Genomic DNA, 16,621 nt, shown 5'->3' with positions numbered 1-16,621 from the left:
CAATATAGAAACTGTGTAAGATGCAAGAAAGTATACGTTAAGCTGAAGAATATAAACAAAAGGGAAGAAAAATGTATTTTAGAGATCTCAGATACATTTTCAGCTAGATTAGAGGTTAGATTAGATTCAGTTTTTGTTCCATAGACCCAAAAATAAGATGATTCTGATGGGCGTGGAACAAGTCAGAAAGTATAACATCAAAAACATAGAACATTTGAATATAATACTCACTTCCATGGCCACTTGTCAGGAGATTGTTAAAGTATGTAAATAATTACAGTAAACTGGAACTGCTAATATTTAGAGAATAAATGTGCTGTCAGAATGAAACATAATTATGCACCTTTAATAAATTTATCATACACAAAATACCTAATCCTGGCTATTGTGACCAAGTGCTATCAGAACTGAAATCTAACAGTAGTGGGAGATGCTTATCAAAAAGTCTTTCAAACTCTGTTTAAACTGAGCTTTATCTGAAACCAAGTTTTTAATGATTGCTGGCAATTTATTGACCAAGGTAAGTGATTTTGGGTCATTATGTAGATTGTTCTTATACCTACTGCTGACACTACATATTGAGCTATTGGTTGGAAATAAACACATATTACTTGCAAAAAATTTCATTAAGGAAAAATAAGCTGAGAAAAAGTGGTTAGAATACCCTGTTCCCTGAATGGATATGTACATGATGTTGTTGAATTCACAACACAAATGAGTCTTATTACACCCTTCTGCACTCTAGAAACTTTTGCTCACCTCAGACTATGATCCCATGTGTCATAATAGAATGAAAGTAAGCAACGTATGCAAGTTTCCTATTTTTTCCTCCTACATCTGACATCATTCGCACTGCAAATACAGACTTGTTTAGGTGCTTCAGCAATGCTGTGGTATGACTTTCCAAACTGAATTTATTAGCAGGTTGTAATCCCAGAAACTTCACCTGTCAGTCTCTTCGGTCTACATGTCTTCATATGTTATACAAATGCTGGAAGAAAATCTCTTACAGGTTCTGAACTGCATATAGTAGGTCTTTTCTGAATTAGCTTTAACCCATTTGTCAGTGCCAGTGATAATTTGATTGGCAGTCATTTCTAAATCTGTACTTGAGTTCCTAGTTATTGCAATGTTTGTATCATCTGCAGACAAAACAAACTTAGCATCTGGCAGTGTAACAGATGAGGGATCATTAATGTACACAAGATAAAGCAATGGACCCAAGATAAAACCTCAAGGAACACCCAATCAGATGAAGACTGATTGCTTACTTGACAGTTATTTTACAATGACACCCTTTGTTTAGTGTTAGGTAAAACTTAAACCACTTTGCAGCACTGCCGAAGACACAGGCAGCCTTTTGACAGGTCACAGAAAATGCCAACAGTCTCTAATTTGTTACCTAGTGAATTAAGTACATTCTCACTGTATGTGTACTCTGTATCGGAACCCTGAAGGAACCCAAACTGGGACTTGGACAAGATATTGTTTGCTTCCAGATTCTTAAGAAGACGCTTGAATGCAACCTTTTCAAATATTTTTAAAAAAATGTGGAAAAAGTGAAATTGGTCTCTAGTTAGACAGTATCTCTTTATCCTCGTCTCGAAAGACACTTCAGCTTATTTTAGCCAGTCTGGAAGTGCTCCATGTTAAGAGATTGATTACACAAATAACTGAAGATAGAACTCAACTCACATGATCACTCTTTGATTAACGTAGTTGATATGTTATCATAACTGCTAGAATACTTTGATTTTGAGGTTTTTATGATGGATGCTACTTTGTTGAGAGGTGTAAGTGTCACTTCCATTTTACTGAAGCTATTAGTAAAGACCGTTCTCAGATACTCCACTGCGCTGTTTACTGAATCCAACAAACCCGAGCTGTCAGTAACAGAAACAAAGTACTTATTTAAGAGGTTTGCAACACCACATGCACTTGTCACTAATGTCTCATTTATTTTTAGAGCTGTCTGTTTCTCTTCTTTTTTGGCCCCTACTGTCTGTTTTCACTATACTCCATATAGATTTGTTGCTTGTTGTAATTATATTTTTCTCATAATAAAGCTGCTTAGATTTCTATTCTGTTTGCTTCAATATTTTGCTGTATTTTTGTGTAATGCACATCAGAGCTGCCTAGATAGTAGATACAGTCTCCTTTTTGTCCCATGTGATATCTTTATTCCTTGTGTAATACTTGGTTTATTCTTAGAGTTCTGTTAGCTTTGAATTGCCTTTAGGGGAAAACAGTTTTCAAAAAAGGTAGTCACTTTATTAATGAATGCTTTGCATTTTCCATTTGAGTCAGAAGTATTGTAAAGATATATCCAGTTCCTGTCTTTGAGCAGTCTCCTAAAATTCCCAATTTTTGACTGATTTATTACCCACCTGTACTCAGATTTAATAGATTTTATGTCCTGATAAGTTTCAACATTTAACATAAGATGCTTGGTATGTCATGATCAGACAGCCCATTTACTATTGGTTTTGTGATATGACTTCCCTCGATATGTCTACAAGGATGTTATAATAGTGGTCTCAGAGCATTTACATACCCTAGTTGCAAAGTTCATGACAATGTTACTGATTGCAGTAATTGTTCTCTGACAGAGCTCTTCAATTAAACCCACATTAAAATTGCCAGCAACCACTATTTTCTTGTTTCTTACTGTGAGATGGGACAACAGAGCTTCCAGATTTTTTATGAAGAGGTTAAAGTTTCCTGAAGGTTGTCTGTATTGTACTTACCATTATAAAGGACTTATTATAAAATACTACTTCTGTTGCACAAGCTTTTAATTGCTGCTCTGAACAAAATTTATTAATATCAATATTCTTGAAATTAAAACAGTTTTTGAAAAATGTGGATGTAGCAACTCCTTCTTTCTTCAGATTTTCTCTACAGAAGTATGAAGCTAACTTGAATCCTGTAACATGTAACATGTCTATCCAGTGGTCAAATGATGTTCAGAGAGCCAGATTATATCAACTGGTTTGGTTAACTCTAATTCTTCAACACAAATAAGCAATTCATTAAGCTTACCCCTTAGTCCTCAGATTTTCTGATGCAATGAGGATAACTGATTTTGTGTACTGTCTGAATTACAGCTGTACAAACTTAACTTTTTGTCAGTTTTTGAATATCTCCAGTTTCAATCAGGGACTGTTAGTATGAATTGCGTCATCAAAATTTTCATTCTGGCTGCCTGTGTTATCAATGTGAAAGTTGTCTCTGGTTCTGTCCTCCCTACCCTAAGAAAACTGCTGTTCAATCACTTGTGACAACTATTACTTTACCACAGTACCACAGGCGATAGTGCTTCCCACCCCCTGCCCCCCACCCCCCACAACACCCCTTAAGTTATTAGCTATAACCCAGACAGTTTTCCCTTCCCTTCCCTGTTGAAGCGAAGCCCATGCCTAGTATAGTCCCACCTACTAACAGAGTCAACATTGCAGTAAGATCCCATGCCTGATCCAAGCAGCCATTCCACTTCTAAATTAACTCTCCTAACAGAAGAGTTTAAATGATTCCAGTCATGGTATCTCAAAACAGACACAAGCCCAACACCAGTATGTCTCATTGCTGAAGTTATCTTTATGAAGCCACCATCAATTGAATAATTATGGTCCCTGTCTAAGCTGTTGCCTGCCCCACCCACTATTACCATGGTGTCTTCCTTTGTGGAATCTTTGCAAAGTGAACCTACATCCTGTATCATTTGATACAGACTTGCAGTAGATTTAAAAAAAATTGTGACATGGTAAACTGACCCTAGTTCATCCTGCAACAGTTGGCCAACACCTCGACCATGTGAACTACCTGACAACAAAACTTTCTTCTTCTTCACAACTTTTTTTCTGACTTCTTACGTCTCAAACACTTTTTGAAAGTTTGTTGTGTCCTGTCTACTCCTACATCTACTTGTGGTTCATCTGCTTCTAACTGTGACAACAGATCAGACCTGTTTTTCACATTAATAGCAAAACTGCTCGAGAAAGTCATATTCCTATTTCTTCTAAAACCTGTTGTCACTTCTCACCTCCTTTTTCCCCACTTCCCCCTTAAGCTTTCCAGATCTTGTTTTGCCTTATCTATTTCCGCCTGAAGGGCAGCAGTCTTCTGCTCCTGTTCCACTATCTTCCTATCACTACAGTAAATCCTGCACAACCAATGAGCCTTGTTTATCTCACCAATTCCTGCACCACTACAATCACCCACATGAGAGAAACTGCAATGACCTTCACACCAGACCCTGGAACTAAAAATACTATGCAAGTCGTAGACTTCTAACTCATGACAAACAAATTTTAGCTTTAGTCTAAATTAAACAAGAGTAACTTTCAATTCCTATATAAATTTTTTTGGAAAGTTTAGGCCTAAAGTTTGAATGCTAATAGAAACAATTAAATCTGTATTGTTTACATAATGAAACAAAAGTAAACAAAGAACTGAGCCTACACTATATGAACTTTTTGCTTATTTTTGAACTTTCGGCATTGGCCGCTTTATAGAGAGCCAAGTGGATAGCATTAAGAATACACTGACAACATAAACTGTACTTTATTGAAATAATCACATTACTTACAGTATACAATAACATAAACAAAAGCTAGGCTAAAATTTGTGCCTATGAAATGCCAACATAAATTTGACACTAAAATCTAATAATAATAGATGAAAACGAGTAATGAAATCTTAGGATATTGGAAACAGGACTTAAAGCAGCCTGTTGCAGTGGTGAAAGAAGCTTGAGAGGCATGGAAAGAATCCAGTGCAACAAAAAGAAAAGTACCACCGAATGCTGGTGACAAGATAAGCTGCAGTGAACTATTGCTTACAAATTTCATATTCTAGTCGTACCTCATATTTTTTGCAAAGGAAATTTTCATTCTAAATTAAATAAAAGTTAAATATGGAAAGGAGAATTTTCTACATAACCAATCAACAGTAGAGACAGGGACACTTGGAAAAATCTCAAAATCATTATATTTTAAACACAGTGATTCTTTCATCTGACAAAGAAGAGGAGCTGTGGGAAACAGGACTATCAAGAATTAATTAGGGAAGTCATCTAGAACCACACATAAAGGGAGAAACAGGAGGAAGACATTTAAACCAGGGTACTGCACAAATGTCTGTATTAATTTTTGATTAGTCTCATTTCTTGAAACCTTTATTCCCTTCTGCTGACCAGACAGAGTTCTGATAGCAAAAGCTAATGATTTTGTGACTGTCTGTGTGCCTCTCAAATGCTTTACATTTCCTTTGTGCTATCTGTGTTATCTTCCTTGATCTTGCTTGCTCTGATTTTTCTTGCTTAACTCTTTGTAAATGTGTCTTCTGTTCAGAAATGTTCATATTCATGTTATTAACTACTCAATATTACTTTCTGTTCTGGTCTAGCAGCAGTCAGTAAATTCTTTCCATCTGTTAGTGTACATCCATTTCTTTTGTTGTTTGCTATTTTGTTAAGATTTTTCTGCAAAGAAATCTTCCTAGTTATGTTTGCTTGTTTCACGTCCATTGTAGGTGATTGGTTTCCCATAACTAACACTAGTACTCATAGATGAGACAGGATCAGTTTCTGTATTCTATGTGTCTTGCCTTTGTTTCACAGCATGTCTCTGTAGGATTGTACTGCTAAAGAATGAAGAGCATTCCTAACATTATTGCTTATCAAAAGGTTAAAACTTTAATGTAGTATGCAGGCTGAATCCAGTAAGAATTGGCAATCACTCACCTGTAAGTGAATTATGTGTCATGCATGTGCACATTAGCACTTGGTCAGCTCTAGATGAATTATATGTCATGCATATTGCACATCTAAAGATTGTATGAGCTTAATATCTTTCGAGCTTCCACTCTTCTACTTCTTAGTGTAGGTGTGCACGCACCCGCCCACGCACACACACACACACACATACACGCACACGCACACGCAACAACACACACCTCCCTAAATGTACAGCAGCTCTTGACCCTTAATGTACGCTGTTTGTGGAGGGTTTGAGTGGGGATCACGATGGGGAGTGAAGATGTGTGGGATACAGAAGGGGTAGATAAGTATTGAGAGCTAGGAAACAGAGAGATATGCAACATTTACAAGGCTTTATTAGGGGGAAATAATCATGTGGTCACAAATTTTTGCACAGTGCTAGGCAGAAGTGTCCTAAAGACATACTAAAAATCATGACCCGTGGGGTGTGAGCATTGGGTTGGGGGTGGGTTTAAAGATATTTTTTTATGTTCTTCTTGAATAACTTGAAAACCATGGCTTTTAGTGAAAAGTTAACCAATAAAGAATTAAACTACATTAAATTTCCTACAATGTAGGGCCTACTCATTTTTTCACTAGGACTAATAATTTCCTTGTTCAGAGGCTGAAAAATTGCAATTACTAAGAATATTGTTCTAATGGCATAAATTAATGTTTACCTTTAAATGAAGTGGGTTAAAAAAAATTAAACGCATGCAGCAAATCTAAGTGCAGTAGAGCCATATTAAGTAAATCATGCCCTGTGGGTGTAACAGGTAGAGGGGGAGAGAAGTGTGGAGTAGAAAGGGAAGATAGGTGACTAGATTGTGTTCATGCACTTATCTCTTTCATAGGTGTGCAAACTGAAGCTCGAGTAGGTGATTCCCCACTCTACCTATGCCATTAAGTCACAAGAAGCAACAACAGGGTGTTTCTCAAAGTTATACTATCCCTCCACAGCACACCTTATGAGTCACTAGTGATGCAGTGTGCAGACACGGCCAGGAGCGTTTATTTTGTTCGAAATCCATTAACACCGCATGGAATGCAGATAAGAGTTACTTATAACATTGATGCAGGTAATGCATGTCGACAGAATGTACATAAATTGCTGCACAGTGTTGCACACTGCTAGAGGAGAAAATAATGCTTAAGTCAGCCTGTCCAGCATCTGTAATCTCCTTCTGGGTAAGGCACTTTTCCCAACCATGAGCACTACTTGTGTTTTACTTTACAACCAGGCTATACTTCCCCAGCAATTCCAGTCCAGGTCTCTGATGCGAGTAGGCAAAATAACTTCACTGATCCTGTATTTGTATAGTGGATATTTTCAGTGTATTAAATGAGTACGTATTTGCAGTTGTTATGTGAGCTGTAATACAAAATATGTTGCTCCGTGTTTAATTTCTAAGTCTGATGTTGTAAGTAACCTATGTGGTGTTTGTGGGAAAGGGGTTGAATTGGTAAATGTGGCAACTTCCTGCTGTATATCATTGACAGCATATTGTAAAGCCATGTAATTGTGTTTTATTGATTTGGTGGTGAATTAATGAATGACCAAAAAGTTACTGCATGTCCCTCACAATTAAATGTGTTACTGATAGATTACATAAATATTTTTCTATTCAGGAATTGATGGCACTTGTAAAGTGGACTGCACTGCTTGCTGCCACTTACCACACATCCACAGTACAATTTCCAAGATTGGTGTGAATATGCCTAATGGACTGGGACTGATCATGTTCAAGCCTAGGACAGTAATCTCCTTGATTTATGTTGAAATAGCTGAAGTTCTGTAAAATCTAGGTGACCTCTTCCTGTTGCAGAGTGAGACAATTTAAGCCCCAGGGTCTCTCCAGATTTTGGTAGAGCTGAGGCTGGGGTGATAAATTTCATACCTCTCATGCTGTAAAAATTATTCCAGCCAGTGGTAGTGAGACAATGAATTCGACATTGTTGAGTACATATTGACAGCATGCTACATATGGAAAAGCCAGTTCAGTGTGTTAGATGGTTGACAGCTCTGGCTATTGAGCTTTTTGTACATAATAGTTCACTCAACAGTTGCAAATAAGTACTCAATAAACTGAAAATATCTCCACTATATAAACACTATCTCAGTATAGTTATTTTGTCTACTCAAATAAGGGAGTGGGAGAAGAATTGCTGGGAAGGTGTAGTCTGTAAACTGAAAAGCGAGCAGCACTTATGATGGGGCAAATTGCCTTTCCCAGAAGAACCCTTCAGTTGCTATACAGGGGACTAAGAATCAATTTCTCCTCTAACAGCATAGAGCAGTGTGCAGAGATTTTTGTGGATTCCATCCATAAGCATTACCTGTGTTAGTGTTATTAGTAACTCATATCTGTAAATAGTCTTCACAGGTTTGCCGCCGGATCACATTGTACAGATTCTAAAATGTTTCCTCGGAGCAACTGTCCAACATCTTCAGGTGGTTCAGCCTTGCTGGTGGCTGGTCGTACCTAGCCACCATAAAGATCGAACCACCTGAAGATGTTGGTCAGTTTCCCCAAGGAAATATTGTGGAATTTGCACAACGTGATCCAGCGGCGAACCTGTGAAATCTTGAAGAGTCACAACTCATATCTGCATTTCACAAAGTATTAACACATTTTGAGCAAAATAAACACTCCCTGGGAATGTCTGCGCACTGTGTTCTCAGTGATTCATAAGGCAGGCTGTGGAGGACCAGTATTGTAGGGTAAATAAAGTTGGGGACCACCAGCTTGAGCTTCAGTTTGAAGACTACGAAGGAGGGAAGTGAATGAAAACATCTTGGCAACCTACCTTCCCTTGCACTTCTACCCCACATATCTCGCCCCTCCATGTTGTTAAATACCCAGAACACAACTTATTTCTTAATACGGATCTATTGCACTTAGGTGTGGTACACGCATTTAATATTTGTTTTTAACCCACTTTGTCAAAGATAAACATTAACTTTATACTGATAGAACAATATTTTTAATAATATGTGTTTTTTCCATCCTCTGAATGTGGAAAATATTAGTCCTAGAGAAGAAATTGTTAGGACCTTCTTTTTAGGAAATTTATTTTATTTTTAATTCTCTAACGGGAAACATTTTCACTAGAAGCCACAATTTTTGAATTATTCGAGAAAAACATAAAAAAATGAACTTTAAACCCATCCCCACCCCGACACTCAACCCATTGATCAGGATTTTTAGTATGTTGTTCATGACGCTCCCTCATAGCACTGCAAAAAATTTTGGATTACATTATATTGTTTCTGTACTTTTCCTTCATTGACTGGACTAAAATGAGGAATGAAAGTAATGGAGTTGGGTGCGGGGGGCACAGAATGGAATGTCTGAGGACGGGGTTAACAGAGGGTTAAGTGGGCGGTATTGCAGGAACATGTGTTGTACTGGAGGAATAATTCCCTCACAGTTGTGTAGTTCAGAAGGATTGTTCCACAGGCAGAGGATTCAAATGCAGTTGTTGAAGCAGTTGTTAAAGTTATCTTTGCTGTGACGTAAAATATGTTCCACAGCTGGTTGATCAAGATTATGGCTAGCCACCGTGGCCACTCAAGCAGCTTGGCAGTTACCTGCTTATTTAGAAAACTTCAGAGTAGTTGCAGCATATTGGTAGATGATTTCGCTGTATTTATACAATGTACTACATCTGAATGAGATGTGAAATGCCTGTAGCAGGACTTCAGTAGGTGGCGACAAATCAGTGTGTAAGTGATAGATGTGTCATCTTGCTTAACTAAAAAGGGATGACAAAGGGGGTGCAGAACTTGGAGCAGAAGTGAAATAGGGATGCACTAAAAGATTGCATAGGTTTGGTGGGCAACAGAATACCATTTTGGGAGGTGAAAGCAGGGTCTTGGTTAGGATATCCCTCATAATGGTTGAGCTGCTTGAGGTCTGAGTGATAAGATGGCTACTGGGCTGTGGCTTATTTGCAGCACTGATGGGTTTTATTGAGATTATATGAATAAATGGAGCAGATCTGTTATTTGGATAGTCTATGCAGCAATTTTCTCACAGTGCTCCTAGTGTCTTTTAATCCTCATTGTAAACCACCATATTCCCAGTCCCATAACCTCACTCTTTCCTCTCTTGTTGTATACTAATCCAATCCTAACAATATCTTATCATTTCCATTCGTTCTCCCCCCCACCCCCTCCCTCCCCCCCTCCCCCCCTCTCACGTGCGCGTGATGCATGTTTGTGATTGTGTGTGTGTGTGTGTGTGTGTGTGTGTGTGTGTGTGTACTTTAATTAGAAAGAGACTAAAAGCTCGAAAGCTTCTTCTGCACTGTTATGTGTGACTGTGCACCTCTCTTCAACCACCTATCAGTAAATATTTGCCTTGTATCATTGTGTAATATCCACTATGATTCTATTTTACATAATTATTCATTAAATAATGGCAATAAGGCTATTTTCAAGCTAAAATCAAATTTAAATATTACCATAGGTAGTTACTTCACCAACTCCTTTGTGTTCAAATTTTTGTGTGTGAATTGTTTTCAAGTATTATTCATTAAGTGTTACATTCTAGATTTTCTTGTTAAATTCTTAATGTATTCGATCTAAGTTTATTCCAGTAATTTTATTTGCATATGACTTCCAGGTTCAGCTTCCAGAACGAGTTGTAATATATGAACTATATGCAGGAGATTCCACAGGAATGCATTATCGAGTGAAAGAAAAAATTAATCAAAAATTGGAATGTAATCTACTAGTAGTATGCACGAACAGTCTTGTTTTGTGTCAGGAGAAACGTTTGCAATGTCTTACATTTGAAGGTACGAAAGAGAGAGAATGGGTTATGGAATGTGCCATACGGTACATAAAAGTTGTTGGGGGTCCTCCAGGTCGTGAAGGCCTGCTGTTAGGGTTGAAAGATGGTCAAGTGTGGAAGATATATCTCGACAATCCATTTCCTGTGCACCTTCTTAAGGTAGATTCTGCTGTAAGATGCCTTGATCTGAGTCCGTCAAGAAAGAAGTTAGCTGTGGTTGATGAAAGCAGTCAGTGCCTTGTTTACGATCTTGTTAAAAAGGAATTATTGTTTCAGGTAAGTGTTCCACGTTACAGTTTGCATCTGAATTAAATGTGTTGTTTGTTAATGGTTTAGTGCCAGAGTGCACATGTACAATTTCATTCAATTTCATTTATTGCTACACTGCATTAACAGTAGAACTGAATAGTTTCTGACATTCCTAAAATGGCAGAAAGGGGTCGTTTTGACCCTGCATAAAATATTTTCATGTTTGAATTAAAAAAGTACTTTATTATAGTTCATGGTAATTGCTACCTTTTTCAGGTTATAATAATAGATATTAAATACAACAATGCTAATGTGTTTTCTAAATAGTAGATTTTTGTGCATTAGCCATTTGTAAAACCTAGACACATTTAATATACATGGTCCTTATTTTACTTACAAAAGTTATACACACAGCTTTGTTATACTTTTTACTCAGGTCATTGGGATCTGCTAGACACACTTAGCACAGTTGATTTCTATTTTACACACACATTTCCCATAACCGGCTGTGTGACATTTTACACTGTTGTCAGTTGCTTTGTAGCCTTTATACAGGCTAGTTTGGCACTTCTTCCACTTTTTGGATGATTTTGGTCCCATATCCTCTTCTGTTGTTTATTCTGCTCTTATGTCTCCTTGAGTTTATTCTCCAGCTGAAGTATGAACTTCTTTCTTTCGCATATTTACAGGCTATTTTCTGAACCACGTCCACCCCATACTTCATCGATTTATAGAATATTATGGTTTGAGATTTCGTCTTTCCTTCTTTGCTTATTGCTACTTCAGCAAGTAGTTTATTAACAAGAATTACATTTTTATTCTTCTTTTCTTGGTATACGGTCATTGTTCAGTCTCTGTTGCCAGTCTGGTCCAGGGTGTATGTAGAGTTTATTTCAACATTTTGCTTCTTTACCCAATCAGGGATTTCACACCAGTTCTTGTTTGTTGTACTATATAATTAAGCTTTTTGTTTGAGTTTCTTAGCAAGTTGAAGAGACATGAAAAAGCTGTGTGTCATCGCGCTTCTACCTTGATTTATAAATGGCTCCAGGAGACACAGAACAGTATACTGTCTGAGTAGTTGGTTCTCTCAATTCTTGTCCTGTTTTCAGAGGCATGGGAACACAGTACACATATACATTGTCACTACAGGGGCAGTAGTCCAGAATTTAAGACCATATTTGTCAGGTTTGTTGGGCATGAATTGAGTGAGCTTCCATATGTTTTGCTTGGCAATAGAAGCTCACCTATAGTTACATTTTCTCCAGCGGGTTAAAAAGAATTCTTTTTTCCGAGAACTTTCGCCAAATTTGACATACTAAAGCAGATTCATTGGCTATCAGGTGTTCATGTCAGATTGCTTTTTCATCAGAACAGAGAAACATGAGAAATTCATGAAACCTGTCACTTGGCATAACCACGTTGAGCAAAGTAGGCCCTGAAGAATGCAACCAAAGACCATACGCAGACTTACCTTTTGTGCAAATGACTTACTTACTTACTCGCCCCTTGGTGCTATAGCGTTTGTAGGGCCTGGCCTCTCTGACAATTGCAGCACAGTCTTGATGATCTTCTGCTTGTCTCTTCAATCTTCTCACTACCATATTTCTCAGGTCATTGTCCACATCAGCCAGCCATCACTTCTGTGGTGTCCACCCCAATAGCTGAATGGTCAGTGTGACAGATTGCTGTCCTGCGGGCCCGGGTTCGATTCCCATCTGGGTCGGAGATTTTCTCCACTCAGGGACTGGCTGTTATGATGTCTTCATCATCATTTCATCGCCATCCGGCACACAGGTCACCCAAAGTGGCGTCGAATGTAATAAGACCTGCACCAAGGTGGCCAGACCTACCTCGCAAGGGGCCTCCCGGCCAACGACACCAAACACTCATTTCCATTTCCACTTCTGTGGTATCTATTTGCACCCCCTGCCGTCTGGATTTCCTTTATAGACCTTATTTACAGATCTGTCCTCTATCATTCGCTCTACATGGCCCAACTGTCTTAATCTGTTGCACTTGATTTCCGAAAGTAGGTCAGTGTAACCATATACTGCTTCCAATTCCTTGTTTTTCCATACTCTCCACTGCCGTGCCTCACTCACTGCTCCAAAAATTTTTCTTAATATTTTCCTCTCCGATCTTTTCAGAGACTTCTCTTCAGGCAAAGTCATTGTCCATGTTTCTGTGCCATACATTACCACTGGCCTATTAACCATTCGGTAGACTGTTACCTTTGATTTTCTACTCAGACTACATGAATGCATAATCGTAATACCCAATAAAATCTGTCTCCCACAGCAATCCTCGCCTATCTTTAATCAGTTATGTTGTTATGTCATGGGTTACCAATGCTCCCAAGTGTTGGAACTTCTCTCCTCTCATAGTTGGGCCCATGAAGGTGATGTATTTCTCTTTAACAGCAGTGTTTCTCCTGAAAGCAAAGAGATGCCGTGTTTTGGTGTCATTTACTCAAAGTCTCAACATCTCTCCCTTCTTTTCTAGTCTGCCAAATCCTTCTTCCAGCTCTTTCTGCTTTCTAGACAGCATACATACATCATTGGCATATGCTAGGTTTTAATTCATGCAGTTAAAAAGTGCCACCCAGGCTATTGATCTTCACTTTTCTTGTTACTCTTTCCAACACTGTGTTGAAAAGTAGTGTGGATAACAAACCCTCATCATAACCCTTGGTTAATACAAGTTCTTTTTTGAGTTCTCCCTCTACATTCAATTGGTATTTCATGCTGGTGAGGGTAATTGTGCCAATCTAATTAAATTATGTGGGTATTCCACACACATTAGTGACTGATACAGCTTTTTTTTATTTTAATGCTACCATAAGTCTGTTTGAAATCTACATGGAGCTGATGTACATCACATTATATTCATAACACTTCACCATTATTTGCCCTATAGTGACAATATGATCAGTCTTTGACCTGCGCTGTCAAAAACCTCACAAGTCTACAATTACCTCTTCTGTAATTGGAGCGAGTATCATAGCAATGACTTTGTTCACAACACTGAGTAAAGTCACCCCATGATAATTCTCACAGTTTGCTTTGTCCTTTTTCATATGAATGTGGAAAGTAATGGCCAGGTTCCACTGGCCTGGCGACACTTCTTTTTCCCATATTTCAATAATCAGCTGGTGGACAATCCTTGTCTGATGTTTATCCTCACCCTTTATCATCTCTCCTGAACTGTTATCATTCCCTGGAACCTTATTATTCTTTAGACTTTTGATGCCAACCCAACTTCCTCCATTGTTGGTGTAGGTACAGGTATTTCATCCTGGTTAAATTTTGGCATGGCTGATCACTCTCTGTTTCGATTTCTCCTGGTATTATCTTCTGTAGTAACATTCAGCAGTTCACTAAAATGTTCAGCCCACAGGTCTAAATCTGTTTTCTCCTCCTAAAAAATTTCTTTCTTGATTTATGCTGTATACAATTTGTGGTTGAAAGCCTTTCTTCAGTCTCTGGACTGTTTTGTAGTGTTTCCTTGTGCGCTGGTCATTCTGTTCACCTTCTAGCTCCATAATCCATCTCTGCCTTGATTCTCATTCCTTTCATTTGCCTCTTTCCTTTTCTTTGTGAATTCTTCTATATTAAATTTTGTTGCCATGTTTTATCATTTTCTTTCTGCCATACTCCTCTCTGTCATTGCATTTTTACTGTCTTCATCTACATCTGCATCTACATCTACATCCATACTCCGCAAGCCACCTGACGGTGTGTGGCGGAGGGTACCCTGAGTACCTCTATCGGTTCTCCCTTCTATTCCAGTCTCGTATTGTACGTGGAAAGAAGGATTGACGGTATGCTTCTGTGTGGGCTCTAATCTCTCTGATTTTATCCTCATGGTCTCTTCGCGAGATATACGTAGGAGGGAGCAATATACTGCTTGACTCTTCGGTGAAGGTATGTTCTTGAAACTTTAACAAAAGCCCGTACCGAGCTACTGAGCGTCTCTCCTGCAGAGTCTTCCACTGGAGTTTATCTATCATCTCCGTAACGCTTTCGCAATTACTAAATGATCCTGTAACGAAGCGCGCTGCTCTCCGTTGGATCTTCTCTATCTCTTCTATCAACCCTACCTGGTGCGGATCCCACACTGCTGAGCAGTATTCAAGCATTGGGTGAACAAGCGTACTGCCCTTTGCCCCCTTTCTTCTGTACCCAAAACTTCTTCTATGGGGTCTTGTAGAACATCTTTCATGATACTTCACTTCTCTTAGATACTTTCCAATGTCCAGTTTTGCTTAGCCTCAGACTTCTTCCTTCTGTTGTTCTGCCCACAGTAAGTTGTCTGTATTTCACTCTTACCATATAATGATCTAAGTCACAGTCAGCTCTCCTACAATTATCAATCTCAAGGATTTGAGTTGCACGTCTGCTGACAACTACAACATGGTCAATTTGATTGAAAGTGGTGCAGTCCGACAAACCCATATGGCTTTCCTTATGTTCTTTCTCTGGAGCCTTGTACTCTTCATTACCATTTCACTGCCCGAGGCAAACCCAGTAAGTTTTTGTTCACTTTTATTTGACATATCATGCGAGCTTTCCTCTCCCCTGTCCCTCTAAAGGCTTCTTCTTTTCCCACTTTTCCACTTTTTCGTTGAAGTGCCATAACACTATCTTCACTTGTTGCCTTGGTGTACCTTCTAATTCCTGTTCTAGTCGACCATAAAATTCATCTTTCATTTCGTCCTCTTCATGTTCTGTAGGTGCATACACATATACAAAGATTAAGCAAAAAAAAAAAAAAAAAAAAAAAAAAAAAAAAAAAAAAAAAAAAAAAAAACGGGCCTTCATTCTTAAAAAGTCCATATCCTTTCACTTACAGGGTTAAAATTCAGAGCTGCTGCTTTATGCTTATTGTATAAAAGAAAGACTATGCCACCTACTGTACGATTGTCCCCTCCACTATACAGAATTGTGTAACTGCCATCTCCGTCCTGCTAACCACTTGAATTGCATCAACTTCTATGCTGTATTTCTTCATCTTTTGTTTGAACCCATGTAGAGTCCCTGGTTTGTTCAAAGGTCCACATACCAAGCAGCAAAGTATATGTATTTTTCTGTTTGCATTGTCCTTTTCCTTGCATTGTTATATCATCAGTATCATCAGTCCAGCTGCTCCTGCCTGTGAGTTTTGAAACAGCATATTTTTCCCATATGGGATTGTTTGACCGATGATTGATCCCCAATGTGGAGGACCAGGATTTGCACAAGTTTACTCCATTAGGGAAGCTGGCTTCACCACACACCTAGAGCCCTCCTTGCCCTATGTTGTGGGATATGCTCTGTATGGCTTCTCTGTCAAGACCGCTCTTACTTGTGTGACCTTGCTGGTTGCTATGCTACCACTGGCACAGCACTTTACTCTCTACTTTGTCAGAGCATGCATGCCCTCTCCACCTGGCGCTGAAGGTGCCTTCAACAAGGCTGTGTCCCTCGGACGCTTTTACTACCTGACTCTCAAAAGACACGGTCTAATCTCTCTCTCTCTCTCTCTCTCTCTCTCTCTCTCTCTCAAAAATTGTCAAAAATAATATGGAAAGCACAGATGATAGAATCGCCTACTCATTGGCCGGCATAAATAGTGGCACTTCCTCTCTCCTTTAGAATGTACACAGCCAATCTTCTTCCACATGGTTCCAGCCCTCACGGCCATCCTTGGTAGAGGCATTCAAATGGGCCTGCTGTGATGGATGAGGGAAGGGCTGATGTAGATCAACATTCGAATCCTTCTCCACCAAAGTCCACATCGTCATCAGTGAAGTCAATTTCCAGTTCAATGTTGA

General features: G+C 38.7%; 1 protein-coding gene across 2 annotated transcripts in view; it reads left to right on the top strand.

Annotated features, from left to right (window-relative positions):
- Positions 1 to 16,621, top strand: part of LOC126353939 (intraflagellar transport protein 122 homolog) — a 247,092-nt gene that overhangs the window by 59,544 nt on the left and 170,927 nt on the right. For both annotated transcript variants that reach the window (XR_007565246.1, XM_050003221.1), the window contains exon 10: positions 10,387 to 10,833. Coding sequence is in view for 1 of the 2 variants with exons in the window: in XM_050003221.1 (XP_049859178.1) it covers positions 10,387 to 10,833 (447 nt within the window). In the remaining variant the exon portion in view is untranslated. The remainder of the gene's footprint in view (positions 1 to 10,386; positions 10,834 to 16,621) is intronic.

This window comes from Schistocerca gregaria, chromosome 1, assembly GCF_023897955.1.
Source record: "Schistocerca gregaria isolate iqSchGreg1 chromosome 1, iqSchGreg1.2, whole genome shotgun sequence".
Lineage (NCBI taxonomy): Eukaryota > Metazoa > Arthropoda > Insecta > Orthoptera > Acrididae > Schistocerca > Schistocerca gregaria.
Note: the sequence above shows the minus strand (reverse complement) of the source record. Positions and strands in the feature narration are given on the sequence as shown.